At 33.8% G+C, this 23058-nt stretch overlaps 1 protein-coding gene across 6 annotated transcripts in view; it reads right to left on the bottom strand.

Moving 5' to 3' along the window:
- The window catches only part of LOC119077662 (aryl hydrocarbon receptor), a 68846-nt gene extending 52083 nt beyond the window's left edge, over positions 1-16763 (bottom strand). For all 6 annotated transcript variants that reach the window (XM_037184886.1, XM_037184887.1, XM_037184890.1 and 3 more), the window contains exons 1-2: positions 16387-16763; positions 11090-11678 (exon numbers count right to left, since the gene is read on the bottom strand). In XM_037184886.1, the coding sequence (XP_037040781.1) occupies positions 11090-11145 (56 nt within the window). In that variant the 5' untranslated portion in view covers positions 11146-11678; positions 16387-16763. The remainder of the gene's footprint in view (positions 1-11089; positions 11679-16386) is intronic.
- Between the last annotated feature and the right edge of the window lie 6295 nt (positions 16764-23058).

The raw sequence follows: 23058 nt of genomic DNA, 5'->3' as shown, positions 1-23058 counted from the left end.
AATTATTTCACGTGTAAAGTATGGCGTTTTACTTTACGAGCGAGGGAAAGGGTCTTCATATGAACGATAAAGAACTGGTTGGATAAGGATATTAATTTAAACTAAGATACTTAGACGACTAAAGGTATGCTTAATAAGGAACAAGTCGATTTTGTGTATTAACCTGTTACAGACGGCTGTCATCTGTTATTGACAACGACAGCAAGAATAAACTTCAAGCTTTGACTAATGAGGTATTATATAGAAAAAGGCATGTTCAAAACAAATGAAGTAAAGGATTTCTGCAATCAATCTCTGAAAATCTTCGATCAAATGAAGACCTACTAAATAGTAAAAATAGTAAAACTGTTAATATGCTTGCCGTCTGTGACAGGCTAAAGTTCCTAAAAGAGTATGTAAGAAGTATGTGTTAAAGTTACGATCTGAATCTTATCGAATTTCAAACGTCTGTAAACCAAAGCGGTTGTTTCGATTAATGTATTTACTCAGATAAAAACTCAACAGATCATTTAGCTCATTTAAACAGCAACGAGCTTGTACTAATGTTCATTCACCTGCTTATCAAATACACCAAATCAACATCAGCGTAACTATTAAAGACAAAACTAATTATTTCGGTTCCAAGGTTTTGTTTTTAATCTCAAATAACAGGTATGAAAGCTACAAAGAGAGCATTTATAAACGAATTATAATATGCTAATTGGGCTGTGCACTTGCCTTATACAATGCATTTATATGGATCTCATTTATTTACATTATATTATTGTTTTAAAAAAGAGTTTAATACGCGAAAGATGATTTCAAAATGAAGTTGAAACAAAACAAAAAAAATTCATTCTTGCAAATTTCACGCTTCCATGCGCCACTGAAGAGTTATGAACATCACATTAGCAATCTTGTCTCTGATTATGGTATGAGAGATGGTGAGTACGAATATTATTTTATAATACACACCACCATTCACCATATCATGCTGTTGTTTATATTACATTTTTGAGACGATATGTACACTTCAAAATCGCATTGTATTATATGCCATGCCATGCAGGTGGGTTGTAAAAATCGTTATTTTGATAGTTTCGATGTATAATTTATGATTTCATGTTAACCAGACTTATGTCTGACGAGATTATGTTAATTATAAGCTTTATTTTGACTGTACTGATCAGATAACATCACTTTATCAGCGCTCTGTTTTATGAGAGTGAGGTTTGAAATTTGCTTTAATTCATTCTTTGAAAATGTTTTTTTTTTGGTTAAGTTTACTACTTATGTTCAACTTCCGTTGCAATTAAAAGGGTTACACGTTGGTTTTAGCACAGCAAATCGTCAGATTATCTTCATTTCTTAGGAATCACAACGGCCGTTAGCAATAACTGAATTTAAATTGCCCTGGTCTGATTTCGATGACCAGATTTTGATGATTAATTTTTAATAAATGAAATCGCCATGGTCTCACCAGGGCCTATTTTTAGGGATATAAAATCTAAATATTCCAAAAAAAATTTTATAGAAAATTGTAAACTTAAGTTGAATTTTATGAATTTTTAGGAATCTTTTGAATTTTTAGGTATTTTAGGAATTCACGCCGTAAGTGCGGCGAAATTCATAATCTCTCTCACGCAAGTCATTCTAACGCAGCATCATTTTCATACAAGGAAGCGTTGAGATGTATTTTTCGGTTCACTTTTTCATCGACTCGTTCACTTGAAATTTAAATTTTAGGCGCACTTGCGGCGTGAATTGTAAGAAATTTTAGAATTTTTTTTAAAGAAGAATTAAATTCCTAAAATAGGCCCTGTCTCACTGATTTAAATAATTCTAAATCCAATCATAATCAGTTACGACTTCGTTAGCCCAATATCTGGGCATTGAAAAGTTAATCTCCGTATATCAATTCAATGGCAAATATTCAAATTAAGAAACACCCTGGAGGGTACGATATGTGGTATAACAGCAATTGATTTTTATTAATAAAGTGAATAGTCAAGCAAAACAACAAAACAAAATCAAAAACATAATCACAAACGTATAATTTCGGACCATAACAATCTTTTTTGGCTACTGGATTTTATAACGAAACGGGTGAAGAATAAAAAAAATGTGGAAAAAAGCAACCTTGCCGAAGATATAATATTACCTTGTACATATTGAACGTTTTGTGCACATCAAAATACTTAATACCAAAAAAAAGAGGCAACAACAACCAGCCACATCCAAATGATTGACTGGGCATACAGGCAGAAAAAAAAATGTTTTTAAAAATAAATATTGGCCCATAAAAATCATCGGTCTGCGATGTTCATCAATTGTGGCATGGTAGAAAATGATATACAATTCGAACGGTGTAGATGGGTGGATGGGTATCAAAATGCAGAAGATAAATATTGATAGCGCTCGGAATTTATTTAATAATTATAATAAAGAACGAAAATCTTAATTAAATTATATGTATGTGAGATGTGTGCAAATCTGAGTTATAATGGGTAATAACTGGGCTATCAGACTGAACTGATATTACCGCATATATATATCGGTGGTGGATTGTTTTATTCACAAGATTTTTTTTGTTGTGTTGCTGTGAATGTGTGTATGAGTGCATAAACCCATCTGATGTGGGCTTTATTATAAGGCAAGACATAAACTTTATTGTCATTAATGATGAAACTGGTTTCTTTTTCTAGCTCTGGTCTTCCTTTGTTCTTGTTCAATTGGAGTATAGAATTAAATTGTTTAACGAAAGGGAATATAGCTTTCATTCTAGGAAGACTTTATGAAATACACTTTGCTCGTTTACTCATTCATTAAGTAATAAAAGGTTTCGTTTAATGATACCTTGAAGTTTGACTGAACATTTTATTGACGTGAAAATTTTCCAGAAATTTCAAACTTGGCAATATTGTGTCGATTCATAAAATATTTAGTTTCGGCTGGGATGTGGCAATATGATTTTTCGTTAGTCTGCTGTTTATTTGATGTCTGACTGACTCATTCATCCTACAAAGCCATCCTACATCCGATTAGCGATTTTGTTTTATTCCAGTTTTTTGTATTGAGATTTAAATTAGAAAAGAGCTGCAATGACGGAAGTAAAATAACCGAGCGCTACACTCAAATGTTTGAAGACGCATGCGAGTATACAGTCGAAATAGATAGCCAATTTCGCAGAACTGGTAACTTCTATCTTTACAAGAAAATTCAACTCGACGAAAATTTTCTATTTTTGTCAAATTAGATTTTTCTTGTAAAAGTTCCAGGTGTTCCAGAAGTTGTCAGTTCGTGAAGTGATCTACAGATACAAAAAAAAAGAAACTAGCCTGACTACTGGAGAGCTTGTACACTTGTACAGTGTGTGAGAAGTCGCTCATGAGGTCACTATTACGAACCTACATTATTCAGTCTGCGACTTTGAAATAAGTGGCGCACTTTGTTTGCGCTGTTTGTCAGCTGATCCACTCATACAAACAATAGTATCACTTCGATCGGGATACAATTCGCGAAATTGCCTAAAATCTACCGCCCGCCACAGATACTCTAAACAGAACATAAAAATGAAGAAAGCGAGGCGAAGCCGAGGTCAATTAACACTCGAAAACGTGAATAATGAATCTTACATGTCGAAAGTTCATGAAATTCGATGAAAAAACGATTCTCGACCTCTACTTAAAACATAGACCAATATACAAGATTTGCACGTATGCCAAGGCACAAGGTAAGTTAACACCGTGTATTGGTTTATTTTGAATCATATTTTACTGCATAGGCGACAGTGTGTTGGTGCACATACAATGAATTTTCTATCACAGTAATGGAAAAATATTTCCCTGCTGGCAGCACTGAACTGAAAATGAAACGATCCCTCAGCTGAAAAACATCTGAAACGAAAAGCGTCACTTAGTTGAAAGTCGTCGACTGTGGGTTACATTCCTCATTATTCCACGATAATAAACTATAAAATGAGAGCAGCACTTAATCTGCGACTCTTATTTTAGAGTGCTAGGAGAACATTATCGATTCGTCAGATTAGTGCAACTCTAAGCCGGCATACATTGTAGAAAGTCCAAATTGCTGACAAAATGAAGCCATTGGTAGCAAATGAAGTATGAAATTCAAAAGATACAATTTATTGTGTTGGACAGCTCAAAAATTTTACTTGGCAGGACAGATCTTCTACATAAAGTTTTTACTTTTCAAATTCATTCGACATTTGCAGCAGTTTTGAATTTTCTACTCCCACTCTAAAGTTCTCTTTCTTTCAAAAATAAGAGTCGTAGAACTTGTGCTTTTCATATTCAATAGTTTAATGCACAATGAGTTATGGGTTCAAACCGTGGGATTATGTGCGACACACACATGTTATCGGTTTATGAAGTAGTACACAAAAAAGGAACATCAAACTGAACAAGGAAACCTGTTAAATTATATAGTCATGCCGAAGATATGTTTGTTATTCCAGCCAATTAAAACCAGAAAAAAAAAACACAAGAAAAATTATTCAACGAAAAACTAACAATATTTTTTTGTTAGTAATTTATGTAGTTTTCATTCGAAAATTAGATTGTTTATTTGATTTATGAACATTTATAACTTTCCACCCCACAACGGAAAAAAAAGGAAACCCATAACTCCCCTATTATATCCATCGATCCTCATATTATGTAGCCGTATCCTTGTCATATTTCTATAAAATATAAGCAATAAAATAATATCTTGTTTATAGTCATACTTTATGAACGTATCGATTAAACAAACTGTTGTGCTGTTGTTGTTGTTGCCGTTTTTTTTCTCCGCTACAACTTAACTTGTAACATTGCACTTGTTTTGCATTTTGCCCGTAAATCTGTTCTATATTTTACACAATTTGTTATATTCAAACACATTGCACTTATCAAGAATGTTCCTATTTTTAACCCGAACAACAAAAACAGAAAGAAAATATAGTTTTCGAAATTCATTCTTACTGGTATTTTTCGAATATGAGTAAACTTAAGAGATACCGCACCATGGCGGTAAGAAATTATTCATTTCACCGCATACAATTCCCGAGCGTTAATATTTTAGTCGTTGTGACCAAGTTTTGAAAATGTAACAAAATACCTCTGGTTATATTGAATTGGAATAACTTTAATGCGGCGATACCGCAAGTTGATTTTTCATTCGAAAATTAAATAAATCGCAGTTCGAGGGTTAACGCACTTCTTCATTCAGTCCATTTAACTTTACACAATTTAGTCCATCAATGAGGGTGTCACCCATCGTCTTATGCCAACGAGGCCTAACTACTAAAGTTCACAAAGGCTTTGACTTTATTGTCACAGAAGTCACGATTTGTGTGTACATGGAAATTCCGAATTCATCTTCTTTGTCGGTTCCAATGCGTAATATTTATTGAACTGAAAAGTAATTGCTGAGGAAAAAAATTGCGTAAAAAGTATGAAAGAATGAATTCCCTTTTCTCGAAAAAGTAACGTGAAGGCTCTTTTGGCCCAACATTCAAGTTTATGGGAATTGTGCAGATCAGTCACAATTAGGACTATGATTCTTGTTTATCATTCCTAGTCTCGGAGTTCATAACGTATCAGACGTTTAACGGTCGATTTCTGAATTCCCAGTGCTGGGAGTGGGATGATCCACTAATTTTTCTTGATTTGTACGAATGCACAACAGGCCCAATTGAGGCTTAGGTGCTGGGTTCGTCGCTTTCTATCATTACTAACTCAAGTTTACAAAGCGCTACGTATTTAAATTTATATTTTCCAGAACAAATGTTTGTTGGCTTTTGTTCGAAACAAATTCAAATAAATAAACATTGCGAAGCATATGTTACCCACATATCTACGTACGTAAAACTACCATCTAAAGAGATCCATCTGCAAGTCTTAATACGATTTTAACAACGTCAATTTTAATCATTTAAATTACATAGTTAGTGTTGCTCTTGGTAGATTCTCCACTCTTTTTTTTTAAGTTCTTATTCGGCTGCATAAATATCATTAACAATTTAACCCTCACATGTATTACACATGGTCTATACATGTTTTATATGCGTTCGCGTTTGTCCGTCTCACCTTAACATTTTGCATACCCAGCGCGATGCACACAAATATACTTTGGAGCGAAAAATGTAAAAAAAAAGAAAATAGTTTATGGCCTTTAAAAGCGGCGCCTATACATAGTATTCATGGTTAATGGTAAGGAATTGCAACTATTAATTTAGATATATATGCTGGTTGATTTGATGGATTTTTGGTTTTGATTTTGATTATGCGCATATATATGCAAATTACAGTTAGGTAATTGTAGACTTATAGTTCCAATGTTAAAAAAGGAACTGAACGAAAATAAAGCACACACAAAAATATATGTGAAATCGAGGAATTTTTGTGAATATTATACTGATTTTCCGTTGTAAATTTGACTTTGTATGTGAAATTTATAACGGGAACGAGAATTAAAGTCCAATCAACGATTTAAATCTGATAATTTGAGCGTTTTTTACTTACTAATTTAAGGGTCTGATTTGGTTTTAATGAGAGTTGGATCTAAAATGGAATGCAGAAATTTCCTCCGTGGAAGCTGCGGGAATTTGCTCATAGATAGGCCTCACAGATAAATGGAATTTTTGGCTAATACTTAAAACATATAATTCCAGTCATTGAAAGTGTATTTAAAATTCCACGAATCAATGCTAACTTTTTGCATTATTGTTCTTTGAAGAACGAATTAAGTACAATGACGCTCTTAACGATAACTCGAAAAATTACAACGAAGTTCTGTGAGATATGAAATCTCAATATTCCCATCTGCGTAACAAGCGCCTTTTGCAATTAAACCAAAAAATCCATTTTATTATACGAACCTATCACGCAATTTTTTTCGTTTTAATAATTTAAAATTAAACCTACCAGCTACCAGTCTAAATAAAAAAGACAAAATTTCGATTCTGTGAACAATAATCATTCAAAATCAAAATTATACACGAAAATGCGCGCCAACAATGCGAATTGAATGATTAAAGTGTGCGCATTCCAAACGTTTCAGATGTATGCATTGCACAGTGCTTTTTACGGCAATAAGATAGCCGTGCCTTTTTGCCCACAAATGTTCTGAGTGATATTTTGACCAAAATGTCCGATCAATCTTCACCAAACTTTAGAGAATGAAAGTTCCCCACGACTTTTAACGATATTCCCAAGAAACAAATCAAAAAGTTAATATTTACTATGAAAACGAACTCTCTCAAAAGGGCATTTGGGGTGCTATATAGCACCCCAAATGCCCTTTTGAGAGAGTCCGTACGGGAACAAAAACAAAACTTTTTGAACTTTTTTTGGGGAGTACCGCTAAAAGTCGTGTGGAACTTTCATTCTCTAAAGTTTGGTGAAGGTTAATCGGATATTTTGGTCAAAATATCACTGAGAACATTTGTGGGCAAAAAGGCACGGCTATCTTATTGCCGTAGAAAGCACTGTGCAATGCATACATCTGAAACGTTTGGAGTGCGCACACTTTAATCATTCAATTCGCATTGTTGGCGCACATTTTTGTGTATAATTTTGATTTTGAATGATTATTGTTCACAGAATCGAAATTTTGTCTTTTTTATTTAGACTGGTAGCTGGTAGGTTTAATTTTAAATTATTAAAACGAAAAAAATTGCGTGATAGGTTCGTATAATAAAATGGATTTTTTGGTTTAATTGCAAAAGGCGCTTGTTACGCAGATGGGAATATTGAGATTTCATATCTCACAGAACTTCGTTGTAATTTTTCGATTTATCGTTAAGAGCGTCATTGTACTTAATTCGTTCTTCAAAGAACAATAATGCAAAAAGTTAGCATTGATTCGTGGAATTTTAAATACACTTTCAATGACTGGAATTATATGTTTTAAGTATTAGCCAAAAATTCCATTTATCTGTGAGGCCTATCTATGAGCAAATTCCCGCAGCTTCGTGTAGAAAGCATAATAAAAACAGGCTGACTCTTTTTTGACGTAAAGGGACTAGAATCAGAAAACTATTGCAACAGTTTCATAAAAAAATGAGTTTTTAGAAAAAGAAAAGTTCTTTAACCCCTCGAAGACAAGACATTTCTTTTACATGCCACATGCGTCGAAAATCGTTTTTTTTTTCAAGTCAGTGACGAAATGATCAATTTTAGTTGTTTTTTTATGTCGGCTTACGGCATCAAGTGAAAATATACACATCTAGTGCCAAAAGAATCATTTATCACTCGGTGGTACAAATAACTATTTCATGTTTCAAGCATTACTTTTGACGCCCTCAGCATAATCGATTTCGCGTGATTATTAACCTCGGCTGCACCTCGGATCAAAAAAAATTCACACAAAATGTGAGGGATTCTTTTGAAAATCCACCTATCAAAATCGGACCTATTTCGTCTGGGATGGTTATATACATGGTTATATACATGGTTATATACATGGTTATATTGAAAGGTCTTTGCCAGTAGACGTCAAAAGACGTCTCAGATAGTCTCGACCTACACCTGGTTGCTGGTGGAAGATCTCCGAAGGTAGAAAAAGTTTGTTTTTTAGACTCATTTTTTGGCCATTAAATTTGAGCGATGCAGGTGAGAGTGTACTAGTTATAAAGCTGAGGTCAAGTACTTTCAGGTCATGCCACGTTTGAGAACATCCATTGACATATGTTAGAACAAATGTGCAACAAAAATTTTCAAAATCCGTGTGAACTTTGCTAGTTGTAACGTATTTTATCTAACCTTTCCATTGATACCTCATTTGCATGTTATGTTCACAACAACCGTCATCAGTATCATTCCAGACCTGTGATGCTCACACGGATTTCGAAAATTTTTGTTGGACATTTTCTCTAACATATATCAATGGATGTTCTCAAACGTGGCATGACCTGAAAGTACTTGACCTTAGCTCACATTTATCGGCCAAAAAACGAGTGTAAAAAACACCCTTTTTCTACCTTCGGAGATCTTCCACCAGCAACCAAGTGAAGGTCGAGATCGAGATTGTCTGAGGCCTGTTTTGAGGTCTGCTGTGATCCGATTTTGATAGGTGAATTTTTAAAAGAATCCCTCTTATTGACCCGAGACGAAGCTGTAGCAATCGCAATTGTGAGAGCAATTGTGAATATTTGACCAAGATGTTTAAGATGGTGTCAAAAGCAATTTCGTGCGATTTTTTTTTAGAATCAGTAGAGTTAGATGTTAATTAATAGAAAGATGTTAAAACAATGTTTGTATGAGTGGATCAGATGAAAAACAGCTGAGACGAAATATGTCTCTTATTTCAAAGTCGTCCACAGTAATAGCAAATACTAATCATCCATGATTAGGGAAAATGATATGCGAGAAGTCCTTTTTCACCCGGGAATCGAAATTGTTATTTGTCAAAAATAATCTTGCAACAACCGACTCACAAAAATCGAGAATAGGAAAAATATTTTCATGAATACAAGAAGCGCAGCCTTGTAGGCAAATACTATCGCAAATACTATCGACAGTGTCGATTCGACGCCATTTCCTTTCAAGAAAAATGAGATTAGTTTTCCTTTCCCAGGCCACAAAACTAACAACTCTCTTATGGAAGTTTGCATTTTAAATGCTTATAAGTGATCTCTAGTTCCATTTCCCCGTCTTGCCTACATTCCTCACATAAAAATCTCATTTAAATTAAATATTCATAAATGATTCATATTCATTTAAAATTCACAATTTCATATCACGACCAATAAAATATTTATCAATCCAACAAAAATACGGTAGCCGTATAACATTCAGAGCTGTGTATTGGTCGTAAGTGCTGGTAATTTAGCTACTTTTTATTACTGCATGATTAATTGATTAATTATGTTGATTTATAGCCATTTGCCATTTTTTTCCCTTTACTATTTTCGTATCAAAATTACCAATCGCTTTTTACTGTCAACCTACGCTTTCGGCATTATAATATAGGCACATTCGTACTTTATTTGCAATGGCCGCTCCAATCAAATAATACATCTTAATGGCTTTTTACTACAGTCGTTGTACGTAAAATGTGTTTGGTTTATTTTATACCCGACGAGTAAATGTTTGTTTGTGTACAAATCGAAAGAATGGATGGATGGATTGATGAACGGATGTACGAATTGAAAAGAATTTTTTTTTGCAGCCATAGCGTTCCAGCGATTAAAATTACGTTTTTACGAATTGTGAGAAAAGGAAGAATGAGCACGACAGAATTGGATTTAAAGAAAAATCCTTTTCGTTTACTGGTCTTTTTGTTTAAACTATTGAGGAACAATTTACGTTGAGCGTTCAGATCTGTTATTGTTAAATTTTAGTGTAATAAAACGATTTGTAATTTTGCAAGAGGATAATTTGTTCACGTTCTCAAAAATTGGCATGCTGATAGGAGTTCGTTGTTTTCACATACAATTACTTGAAAATGATTGAACAATAGATGGAACGGAAAAAGCTTACGTGAAAGACAAATGGAATTTTGTTTCATAGTACAATACTTTCCAATGGCACTTATTGTTGTGTGTTTACAGACCATGGCTACGCTTCGATCGATAAATCACATAAACAAAAAGTACCAGTTTCACCATTTGTCCCATTGACAAGTGAGGTCTTGAGGCAAAGTTTAACACCCATCAAGTAAAATTAACTTTACCTCACCTTTTTGTGTACACTATTTTGCTACCTGCTCCATGCGAAAGTTGGCCATTACATAGCAATTTGCATTGACCATTACATAGCAAAACATTGGATGCTGCTACGTACTTCATTACTTAGGAAACAACTTTGTGATACTCCCAAACTCGCGTGTTTTTGAGCAACTTTCTTTTGCAACTGTTTTTTGACAAGTGTAGTTGTAAGTTGTATACCTCGCCCTCGCCTTCGGCTCCGATATACAAACTCTAAACCGTTACCGAAGCTTGTTGCTCAAAAAGGCACCTGTGAGTTTGGTTTTATCAAAAAAATTGTCATGTCACGTCATGAAATACTTTCCCAGCATCCAATGTAACTTAACAATGATTTAAATCCACAATTTTGATTTTCCAAACTTTTCTCACACAAAAACGTCTTCAATATTCGCCACTCACCTTTTTCCATTGCGTCGCCGTCGTTTCGTTGCATAAACCGTACCCAACTGGCTCATTGCAAGAGCCGTGTTGTGTATGTTATTGCTGCCAACGGTGTGTGAATGTTGATGGGGTGCTACTATCGGATCGCTGGTCAATAGTGCCGCCTCAACCGTTGTCAAACATGGAGCCGAACCACTTGCGTGGGTATCATCAAAATTATTTAGAATAACGGTCTCCAGATTTACTACGACGCCCCGGCACACCGAACGAAAAAAATGAACTTTCTTTTATTTCTCTCTCAATCGAAACAAAACGAGCGAATAATTTCGACCTTTTTCACCTTGATTGGTTAATCACACTTGTGTTTACAGGGTAATATTCTGTTATTACTGGTTTATTTACACTTCCAATTTTTTATTTGTTTTTCGTTGTTAGTTACATCAAATATCAAATTACACTTGTTTGTTAAACGACGTTTAAAAGTAACTTTTCTGTCGTATTATTATGACTGTCCCGAATTCAATAATATTGGTGATATGAATTCATAACAATCGATTGTGGTGGTTGTATTTTGTTTGACGATAATTTTAATGTAATTTTGATGAGCCTATTTTCGTGAACGAAAAAAAAGGAAGAGTTGTTACAGTTACATGAAGGACATATTGTGTATATGGAAGTGATTGGATCTGATTACGAGGAGAGATGGCTTAATCGACCAATCCTTAGTGAACATAAAAGCCTTAATATGTCGAAATTAGTAGTCTCAGGCACTATTTTCCTTTACGACCAGAGACTACTGACTTCGAACAAAATTTCTGAAAGTCTGCATTACTCACTCACTGTAATAGTACATTACTTTATGAGGGAAGTAATTTGATATCTCGTATCCAGATGAGTAAAAGCATGCGAGGGCTTCAGGCCGATGTACTTTTGCTCATCGTGATACGAGATAACAAATTACTTCCCGAGTGTAGTATAGTGTTCTACTTTACAAGCGAGGTAAAGAGTTTTCTCTAGAGATGGAAACTCTACTTAACCTCCCTAGTAAGGTAAAAAGTATTTATCTACACAAAAATTCACAAAGTTATTTGGAAGTCTGTCGCCTCTACGGTCAGTCAAGCTCTGTCTATTAAACCCATTGCTTGACTATAACGAGTGACACTCGTGCCAGACAAGCCGAAACGTTATGGGTTGTATTGTTCTCAATAGAAGCGCATAAGTTTATCCTATTTTGAACAGCTTAAAAGTTTCTACTTTTCTAGTACTGTTTCGCCCGCGTAAAAAGTCCCATTTTCATATCTAAACTGTCAATGCTGTTTCTCTCCTTTTCTCTAATTTCTTTCGTTCGTATACTACTTCAAATGAAAAATCTGAAAAACCATGAAGAGTGGGTGAATCAGTGGATGAACAAATGAATTTAAAAATAAATTTCAACGCACTCTGATATGTATCCACAGAGATGCTAATATGACAACTCAGTCGTCACGACTGGGTCGTTTCGACAGATAGAGTGAAATTGTCAAATAATTTTGAATTTGGTCGACAGAAAATGTATTGAAATCTCTTTCAAAAATCCAGCTGTCATTCGACATACTCCCTCTATCCGTCGAAACTACGTCCAAGTCGACATATTAGCATCTCTCTGTACGTATCACTCAAATACGACGCTGCGTTTGATTTGTGTTTGACACTTCAAATTTTGAATTTTCAGCGGGCTTACGGTTTTATGTGTGCAGAACAGTATCATCTACGATGCCCTAACTGTCTATACTTGCTCCATTTTCTCCGAAATAATTTTCTAGCTTTCTTATTTAAATGTACCCAAGCGGGGACCTAATGTGTTCGAAAGGTTCCCAGAAGGTTTAATTGATTAAAATAATGAACAGGGATATAAACAAAGGAACACCTGTGCTGCATGGTCTGGAAACAACCTAACGAATCTAAATCTATTTACACAATCAAATCGGTATGAAGAAAACTGTTTCCGCGGAATAGATTGCTATACTCAAACCAATACGTTACTATACACCTTAGCCAATCGGTTGAGTTAATATGGACCTTCAATCAACACACATAAATATTTCCACTGTCTGTCCAGGGCATATCATATCAATTACACCAAACTGTAGTATCACTCAGCATTTTCAGTAAATACGTGAAATGTGTGTAACAGACGTTGCGTGTTTTCAAATTATTTATAAACTTTCCATCATAATACCTTCTAATATACACAAAAGAGGTTCATACTTCATTCATGGAATGGAATAAAAAGCCATACCTTCATCATATTCTCCGGGTGCAATTTGGAATACGTATTCCAATAATATTACTAACGAACCATCATACTGGGGATTTTTTTTTTATATTGAATTTGTGCTATTGGATTGTGTAGTACACATTTACTAATATCTGCTTATTATTACATTACACTACCAGAGAGAGAGAGGTTATTATTTGTTACACGACGGATCTAATTATGATATTTTCTGTAATCTGCGTATCAAATAGATTTATCAAAGAACGGAAAGAAAAAAATTGAGTTTATTATTTATTAAAAAATTAATTATTTATTTGTTGTCCGGTATTATTATGGTGGATGGGAGATGGGAGATAGATACACACATAAATACGTGCACACACGTTACTGAAATTGTGAATAGCGTTATGTAGACTGTTTAAAGTGAATGTTTATTGAAGTAATTATTTTGTAATTGATAATTGAGATATTTTATTCGGCCGAATATTATTAATAGTTCGATGGCTAATCAACTCTGATTGTATACTGTATGCTACTCGTTTCGGGGGACATTTCCTTTGTGTCAACTCATTATTAATTGAATCGAAATTTGTGTATACAAATTACAGTTAATTGATAATTATTATCAGCCACACAACTTCTGTAATAATATCCAGGTGTGTTCGGGAAAAATTTTTTTTTTCTTTTTCTTTTTTATCCAATCAAATATTTCATTCATCTGACGCATTCGTAATGACATAATTAATGGTGTACGCGTATACAAAGTAGTTTCGGTCGGTGAGGTAGTACATTCAAATGGAATTCCTTTATTTGAATAAAAAAGAGATGCCGTTTGAGACTTTGGTTGAACCTACTGGAATTGCTTTATCAATTGTCTTGATAACTATCTCAATTAGAATACTGTTTTCCAAGTTATTTGGTCTGTTTTTCCCTTTTAAAAGCTCGCTGATAGTTTCGAACACTCTTTGAATTTGTTTTAAACCATTTACTTTTAGGAATAACATCGATAAAACGTAATGAGCTTTGTGTGTTGTTATCTTTGTAAAACAAAATGTATGTATGTATGTATCTAATGGAGGTTGAAATACACATATAGAAGAAAGAACACACACATCATGTGTTGTACCAACGGTTCAAAATTGGATTTGAAATAAAAATGTCCACGGTAGCTCAATTGGTTAGAGCATCAGCCCGGCAAGTTGAAGGTTGTGAGTTCGTGCCTCACCCGTGCACATCAAAATTTTTATTTCAAATTCAATTAGATTCTAGTAATTCAAAACAGTCTAAAAAAATGTATGTTAATTCCATTGAAGTAATAGATTTGCCATGGAATAATAAAAAAACTGTTTAAACAACAGAAGTAATAGATTTATTGTTTGTTGTGATATGTTTCTACACTCTACACAGTCAAAAATGTATCTGTCATATTTGTGGTGTCATTAACCATATTTTCTCCACTCAAAAGGCCATGAGAAAATGATGTTTTTTTGATACTTCGTCTGATGACAGTTCGATGGAGAAATGTCTTGTCGCTCTTGTTTCTCCCTGAACTGTCACCTCTGTTTTTGTTTTTAAAACTGGGTAACAAATTTGATGTTTTTGTTTCGTGGAGAAAAATGGTTAATCACGACATCTCACAGATATAAAAAACCAACACAAATAACACGGAGCGTATAGAAAAATAAGCCGACAAGCTTGAAGTGAATTTTTTCTTCCGATAAAAATCTTAAGACGATCTCTTTCGGCGTTTAATAATACTGGGCGGTACTGAAATTTTGCTACTGATAACAATGACAACCAGTCTTTGTGTTACTTAAAGGATTTTCGGATACGCTTAGATAATAATGTGTTGCTTACTAAGTGTAACTAAAAATCTCCAAAGTCCCACAAAAACTGGTAGTCATTGTTATGAGTATCAAAAACTCAACTCATTCTATACGAAAATGACGGCAGAATTTCTAAAATTTGAGCGAAAGTTACGAATTACTGATGTAACAAAAGAATCATCAAACACTTGAAATTGAAGTCCGAATGATTTAAGTATGTGTCCGACCCGTTTCAGTACAAGCCCCTGGCCTGAGTTTTACAGTTCAAGCACCTACAACATTGCATAAATATACAACCTTGAAAAACGTATTACGGATTAACTAGATGAAGGCATTTACTGAAATTACAATATACTTTGGGTATCCACCTTGAACTCAGTCTGGTATACGAAGAGACGTTTCACTCCAATAAATTTTTATTATTTGACGTTGCGAGTCTTTAAACAATTTTTGTCGGTTTCGTTTTCTATTTTGTTGATGAAGTTTTTCCACTTGCTAATTTATGAAATGAGTGGCAAATCAGAGACGCATCTTTTCAAATAATTTTACAGTTTTATTTCGATTGTCGATTTGCATTTGTTACACTTCAGTTTAGTACACCTCGGAGTTTAAGTTTAATGAAGTGAACAAAATCAGTACCCTGAAATGCTCTCAGAAGAGGTAAGGAATGTCGACCTATAATTACGATTTTACGGTTTCATAGACATCTGCACTACAAAGTTCAAGGCGTATAAATATACCGCCTAACTTTTTAGGATAGTCATCTGTTAGTGACAGCGACGATAAAAATGAGCAACGAGACACGTCTAGCCCTTTTATAGTAAAATACATTGTTAAAACAAATGAAGTAAAAGATTTTGTATCAAATGCTAGACATTGCTTTAACAAGAGAAGTAGTAAAATCTGCCGCTCATAATGGTCAAGATCAAAATCCGTCGTTCTCGTCCAATGGACTTATATTCAATTCTAGTAAACTAGATTTCGCCGTTAAGTAAACATTACACATTTGTCAGTCGTACTTTAAAGCAAAGTAATTTTAGAAAACAAAAAAAAATCAAAAACTTCACATTCCACCCAATGGATTAGCGAAACGTAACAAGACCACAATAAATTAACCAACAACAGAACGTAATCCTTGCCGTCGGTATTTTTATTTTTTTTTCAATGCATAAAAAAGCTCCTTGCAATAAAAGGAGTTAGATGAGCATTTCGGCATTCGTTTATTCACTTACATTCAACTATTTTGTTTTTATTTTCACCGAAATGATTGTTGGTGCGAACTGTTTTATTTACGATATGGACACACAATGTATTTGTTTACATGTTTTGGTCGATGCTTTTCAATTTAATGTAGAATTTAATAATGGAAAAAAATCACTTGAAGCACAACATTTTAACGATATCGTTTTTGGAACAATTAACATTCAGTTTGTTCGTTGACACACGTAACACACCGTACACTAATCTTTCGACGATTCTATTTAATTAATTCAAAAAATAGTATCGATCCATTTCACATACAGAACAAACCATAAGCATTATCCTTTATGGTTATCGCGACAATAAAAGTGTTACCGACTTCTTCGAAAATTCAACGCAAACTAAAAACCACTTTTCAAAAGGTATACACGGACTATACATAAACGAGAAGTTTATTCATTTGTTTTTTTCTTCTTTTTGTTTGTGTGATAGTCTATATAATTCGAACTGACCATTGAAATGCATTCGTATATGTTTCTCCTTTATTTAGTATACACGAGTATACACTACCTGCGTTGCATATAGAGAAGAAGAAAAATATTAGTTTCAATTTCGAAAGCTTTTTCTAAAATACATTGTGATCGTTGGTGTGAGCAAGACGATTATACCGCTCAGAAAGAGATGGTTGCTGTGTGAGTGGTTAGAGGGGAATGTACACAAAGGAGAGCTTTTTGTGGGACGGACCTATCTGTCGATTTTATGCATGTGTTTGGTCGTGTGAGTATGTGTGTGTATATGCAATTAGAGAACAGAGGCGGTCCAACTATAAAATTATTTCTGCTGCAAGTTCAATTGTTGTGATTATGCAATGGAGAAAAATTATGTTGACAGTGACACTCAAATGATCGTTTTGATACTCCGATTCAATTTTTATTGTTGCATAATTAATATCTTGATTGCATTGAAGACGGATTTGCTAGGACGCGATTAAATCATTGTGTGAATGATGTGTAACATAGTGTGTAACACTTATCTACCAAACACGTATTCCACACGAGTAGCAATAATTTCAATAATTTTCATTATCCATTTTCATTCAAAATAGCACTGTCAACACGATCACTCATGCTTGTAGTGCGTTGACAGAAATGTAACTAGATATATAAGAAAAATCGTCAGATGTAATGAACCTTAGAGATCTTCAAGGAATTTCTTGGTTCTATCTTCAGTAATAGTAAATAGTGTCCGACTCGCCTGTTGAAAATTGCTTGCTCAATAACATACGATACGAAGTCGTTTGATATCGTGCTTTTTGCTGCAGCTGCTCCACATACACAGTATGTCATACAGCTGGAGCAAAAAAAGCTGCACATAACAAATTATTTCGAATTGTACCTCCACTCTATTCTCGTGGTCTTCTTGGCGATGGTTGCCATACAATAGTAGTTTTGGACCGACGTTTATCAGACCTCTTAGCAATATTCGCTATTTGTTTCATGACAATGACTCTCGTTTACTGTAATTTGACATTTCGTAAGCAAAATGGCTGTTTGTCTTAAGTATGGTTTCCACTCAACAAAAAAGTACTCATGAGAGAGCCTTGAGCTGTCAAGTAAACAAAGCAAAAATTGAAAAAATTCAATTTTGTCTCACACGGAGTACTTTTTTGGTAAGTGGAAATCAAGCGTTACTTTAAAATAATTAACGGATGGAACGGTTTGAATCCATCTGATAAATTGGTCTACCGAAATTATTGTACTCTCTGGTATCAATATGCTCAAAGAAGACAATTTCGACATCATTTTGTACGTACGAAAGATTTCCTCAATAATAGCGTCTCATTAACTCCATAAAGATTCAACGCAATAAATTGAAAACTAAAAATTTACTGAATCTAAATTAAAATAAATTAGAAACCTCCATCTTCATAACAGCAACCATTTCAAAATGAAAGATATTATAATTTGTATATTATGGTCTGTAATTAGAGTTTTTTTTTTCATCTCATAATTTCCATCGAAAATTTATTCAAATTAAACATTTAACTTGTTTTTATATAGTTTTTTTTTTTGGTTGGTAAATAAGCTGCAACACATTCCTTATTTTGTTTGTAATGGCTATATGTATAGAATGGATAAGTAAATACACCGATAGAAATCCGGAATCAGATTCAAATATTTTTGGGACTTATTTAAGTTTTCCCAGGAATCATTCGATCGATTGTTTTGACGGTTTCTTTAAGAGGAAGCTGCGGGAAAGTTTGTTTTAAAGATTTAAAAAAAACGGCCACTTACATTTTGTTAGAAAAATTGCATTGAAATCACAGCTAAAAAAATCTAACTTCGACAATATATATCAAAAAGGGCATATCAGAACCATATTGAGAATTACGAAGAATTTTGTTACTTATTACCCATGATTAAACATCAAAAGAATATTTTAGAGTCAATTTAGCGTTTCCAGTTCATGATATTTTGGCGCAAAATTTTAAAACGCTCTAGTGAATTCAAATTTTGCTCCAAAATATCGTAAACTAAAAGTCACTTAATTGATTACGACCATGGAGGACTTTTAAAAATCTAATAAATCTGTTTGACCACCTTGCATGTGAACTTCATTAAATGAGTCCATAAACGTCTTATAAGACATAATCTGTAATTTGATTTCGGGTAAAATTGGAAATAAAAAACTGCCTCAAAAATATTTCAAATAGGTCGACTTACCCACATATTTGACATCGTATAGAATAGAATACAAGCCAGATAGCGAATTAGGCAAGTTTGGTATTTTTGGAAAGGTGCGGTCTCGGGCTATGAGATATAGTAGCAACTGAAGTTATACCCAGCAGTGGATGAGCTAGACATGACCAGAAAGCTTCCCAATGGTGAAAAAATCAGTGAAAGTTGTTCACATTCACAAAGTAAAAATGTTAAATTTCTTGGTAGTGCAAAGAATGGTTCGGTAGACCAGAGTCAACCAGTACGTAGCAATTAATTTCATTTTTAGTCGATCTTCACATACATTTCTTCTAAAAAATCTCAGGAATGTGGGCACCCGTAAGAAGGTTCTTTAAAAATTTTTGAGAGAATTGAAAAACCCTCTCCCAATTTTTTTATATGTTAAATCAGATGTGCTAGCCTTCATTTTTAGCCAATAAAATGAAAAATCGGTTGGGTACTCATTAACAAAACCATAAAATTGTACTTTGATGTCTCACCCTGACTCACAGCTACAACCTTTCGACCCGACGATACTTTTATTAGAATCGTCTGTCAATTCTCTACAAACTACCATTAGATCAAAACCGACCGGGTCGTTTCATTCCGGGGTAAAATTTTCTGAAAAAGTCATGATTTTGAAAGTTTCAAATTTTCTAGAGTATATGCAGAACAGTATCATCTACGATGCTAAGCTCTTACAGTCTGGGCATCGAACTCGCTCAATTTCCTCCGAAATAACTTTATAACTTTCTTATTTACACCTTCGTACCCAAGCTGTGATTGGCCGTTTGTGTTTGTTAGTATTAAGGTTGCTTACTCTTTACCGCCACTTACATTCCTGAACGATTCGAGTTTCTTAGATCCCTGTTAGGGGATTTGTATGAAATTCCACACAAAAAATTAAAATTAATCACTGACCAGCCCAAAATTCTAACACGATATTTGCGTCTGTGTATAGGAACGATGAAGGAGCACATATTATACATCATACGACGAATCGATTCGATCAACAACAACAAAAAAAGCAACAAAACATAATTTTTATTTTGTGATTATACAAAATTAGTCTTTCATGTTTTTTTTTAATTTTCCAGAGCAACTTAACCTACATATACTACATAGAGTCTGAAATTCTGAATCTGTAGAATTTTCTGTTTCATAAATATATAATTATATAAATTGTACAAGTTTTTTTTCAACATTATTATTTATGTATAAACGTATACGCAGCATATATACACACTATATATGTAGTATATGAACGGAGTAAAAATGGCCGACATCATAATATTAAAACTTAAATTTTTGTTTTTTTTTATCAACGTAATTGGCATATTATCGTTGATTTTCAAACTAATAATAGTAAGTTGGCCAATGTGTTTCCATATATATACATGTTACAAAATATGACTGTGCCGGCATATTTTAGCATTTAATTTTATATATAAAAATGAAGAATTGAAGAAAAAAAAAAGTTTCCTAAGTTTTTATGTAAAACAAAGTTTCTTGTGAGTTAGATAGACCTTTACCGTCCGAAAGCCGTTCATGATTATTTTTAGTAAATTGTCGGAATTATCTGCGATTATTATCCGGTTTACTTTTTTTTATCAAAATCACAAAGAATGCGTAGAAAAAATCTTATTTCAGATCTTTAGTAGTATTCTTGGAAAAACAACAGAAATAATAATATCCAATTTTCATGCGGGCGGGTCAAAAATCACATAACACTTACGTGTGGCTATTGACCTCGGCTTCGCCTCATATCAACAAAAACTCACATATAATTTTGTCTTTTAACTTTTCCTCCCTAGTTATGTAATAGTACATTACTTACAAACATCGAAACGTTTGATGAAAAATTATGCTTTCACTTAAAACAACTGGTCCAATCCGAAGAAAATTCCCCGAATCAGTTGATAAATGGGGATCAAGGAGAACACCCAAACAACATTTACCAATAAGGCAAATGATAGAAATGGTACTTTTTGTGTGAAATTTGCCGATCGAGTCGTAACCGAGGTCGATAAACACACAAGAAGTACCATTTCCATCATTTACCCCAATTGCCAAGTAAGTTATTTTATTAAAAACCTGAGGCAAAGTTTTGGATCCGTATCCTAGCAGTAAAGTTAACTTGATGATAATGCACATACGGGTCACGTGTTCAAGTACCTATTTTTCTAGAAGTTAGATTTAGAATTATAAATTCTAATCAATTTTAAATTGGCCTCAAATTTCTTTGATATACCTTTTACGGCGGACAATTCATCTGGATGTCGATGACGACTTAAAAATATACGAAATGCTTGTTAAAAGAAATGAAGTTATAGATTTCACATTATCTTCAAACTTGTCAGATCAAACGAAAGGAATTGACCCTCAAATTACAATGCTCATACGTCTATCATTTGTACAAGTTTAAATGTAACAGTACTTTCGGGCCTGCTTTTGGGACACACCTTATTTTTACTACTGTATTCCTCGACATTTATGAAATCTTAGAATGTGCAAACTTAAAGACATCCTCCCGGTGAAGTTGGTACAGTCAGAGGCAGTGAAATTTCAGCATGAATTTGTTCAGTTGTTTGTCACCTGATTTCCGCATTCAATCAAACCTGTTTATGCGATTTTACCACTACCACGTGCGTGCGTGTAGCAGTTTCAACAGTGTAAAGTTTATACTATAAACGGTGTGCGTGGATCAGCTGAAGCAAATTCATGCTGAAATTTCATTGCCTATAACTGTAAATACTGCAGATAAATTATAGACACGCATCACGTACATCATATGTGATACTATCTCAAGTGGAAAAGGTTATTCATTGTATTCCGTGATGCTTCCAGCATCATCAATACTTCTGCAAAGCCACCGTACCATCGTACTTCCATTATTCACAAAACTGTGTTGTAGAATCAACTTTCGTTAGCACTTATTTACTGCGTACACATTATGCTTTCGGTGATTCTAGTCTTACGTTCGACAATTAATTTATTTTATATGCCCGGGATATCGTTGAACAAAATTTTCCGTCTAAAGCAATTTACTCTGAAAGGTATACACTGCAGAGAAGAAGAATAATCTAACACTGAAATTGGCCCTTGTCAATATATCGGAACCTCCTCTTTCTTCGGTACATTATCCATGTATAATATACGAATTGATTTCAGATGAATGATAGACAGATTTTGTTTTTTGAATTACAAAATCAATCGATGGCTAAACACCAGTCACCGGTGATTGACATTTTAATGAATTGTTTGGGGTTTTAAATTCGACGAGAAACAAATTATTTTCTTGTTGAACAAAATTTTGTTCTTTTCATTGGGAAGAAAAACATCACAACAAAATTGGTGGATTAAGCGCAATTATGTACCGTTCGATTTTCTTAGATTTAATTTTGTAGAATATTTTATGAGATTATAACCGTATGCTAAGGAACAAATTGCTCAAATATAATATGTGAAACAGACTGCTTTCTCAATGTGTTACGATGTGCAAGCTATGTTGAGTTTGTTGGGTCAACTATTGACGATTATGTTTCATTTTAAAGTCCATAATGTTGAAAGTTATTTCCTCTATATTAGACTGACATTTCCTGTGATCAAAGCATCTGCAATTAAGTTAGTAGAACAAAAAAAAAAAATAACGAAAAAACGATTTCTCCCTCTTAATAAAGTAGAAATGCGGTGGCGTTACACCAACCAACATTAAGAGCTTAGTACTTAGTTTACTTATAACTTAGTCGTTTTTAAAATTGAAACTCGAGTCTTTCATTTTACAACGAATACCTCAAAGTCCGGATATAACCGCATTCAGTGTTATTGAGGAAATATGAGCTATAAAACCTATAAGCTATAATTAAGAAGCCGAAGCTATGCTTGAAGCTAAATTTACAATTTGTTACGGTATCGACAGCAACGAGATGAAAAACCTTTGAATAAATCTATGTTACTCAATAACACTACATTCCCCTTGGGAAGTAA

The sequence above is a fragment of the Bradysia coprophila genome, unplaced genomic scaffold (genome assembly GCF_014529535.1).
Source record: "Bradysia coprophila strain Holo2 unplaced genomic scaffold, BU_Bcop_v1 contig_24, whole genome shotgun sequence".
Classification (NCBI taxonomy): domain Eukaryota; kingdom Metazoa; phylum Arthropoda; class Insecta; order Diptera; family Sciaridae; genus Bradysia; species Bradysia coprophila.
The sequence above is the reverse complement of the archived record's forward strand: the minus strand, read 5'-3'. Positions and strand labels throughout refer to the sequence as shown.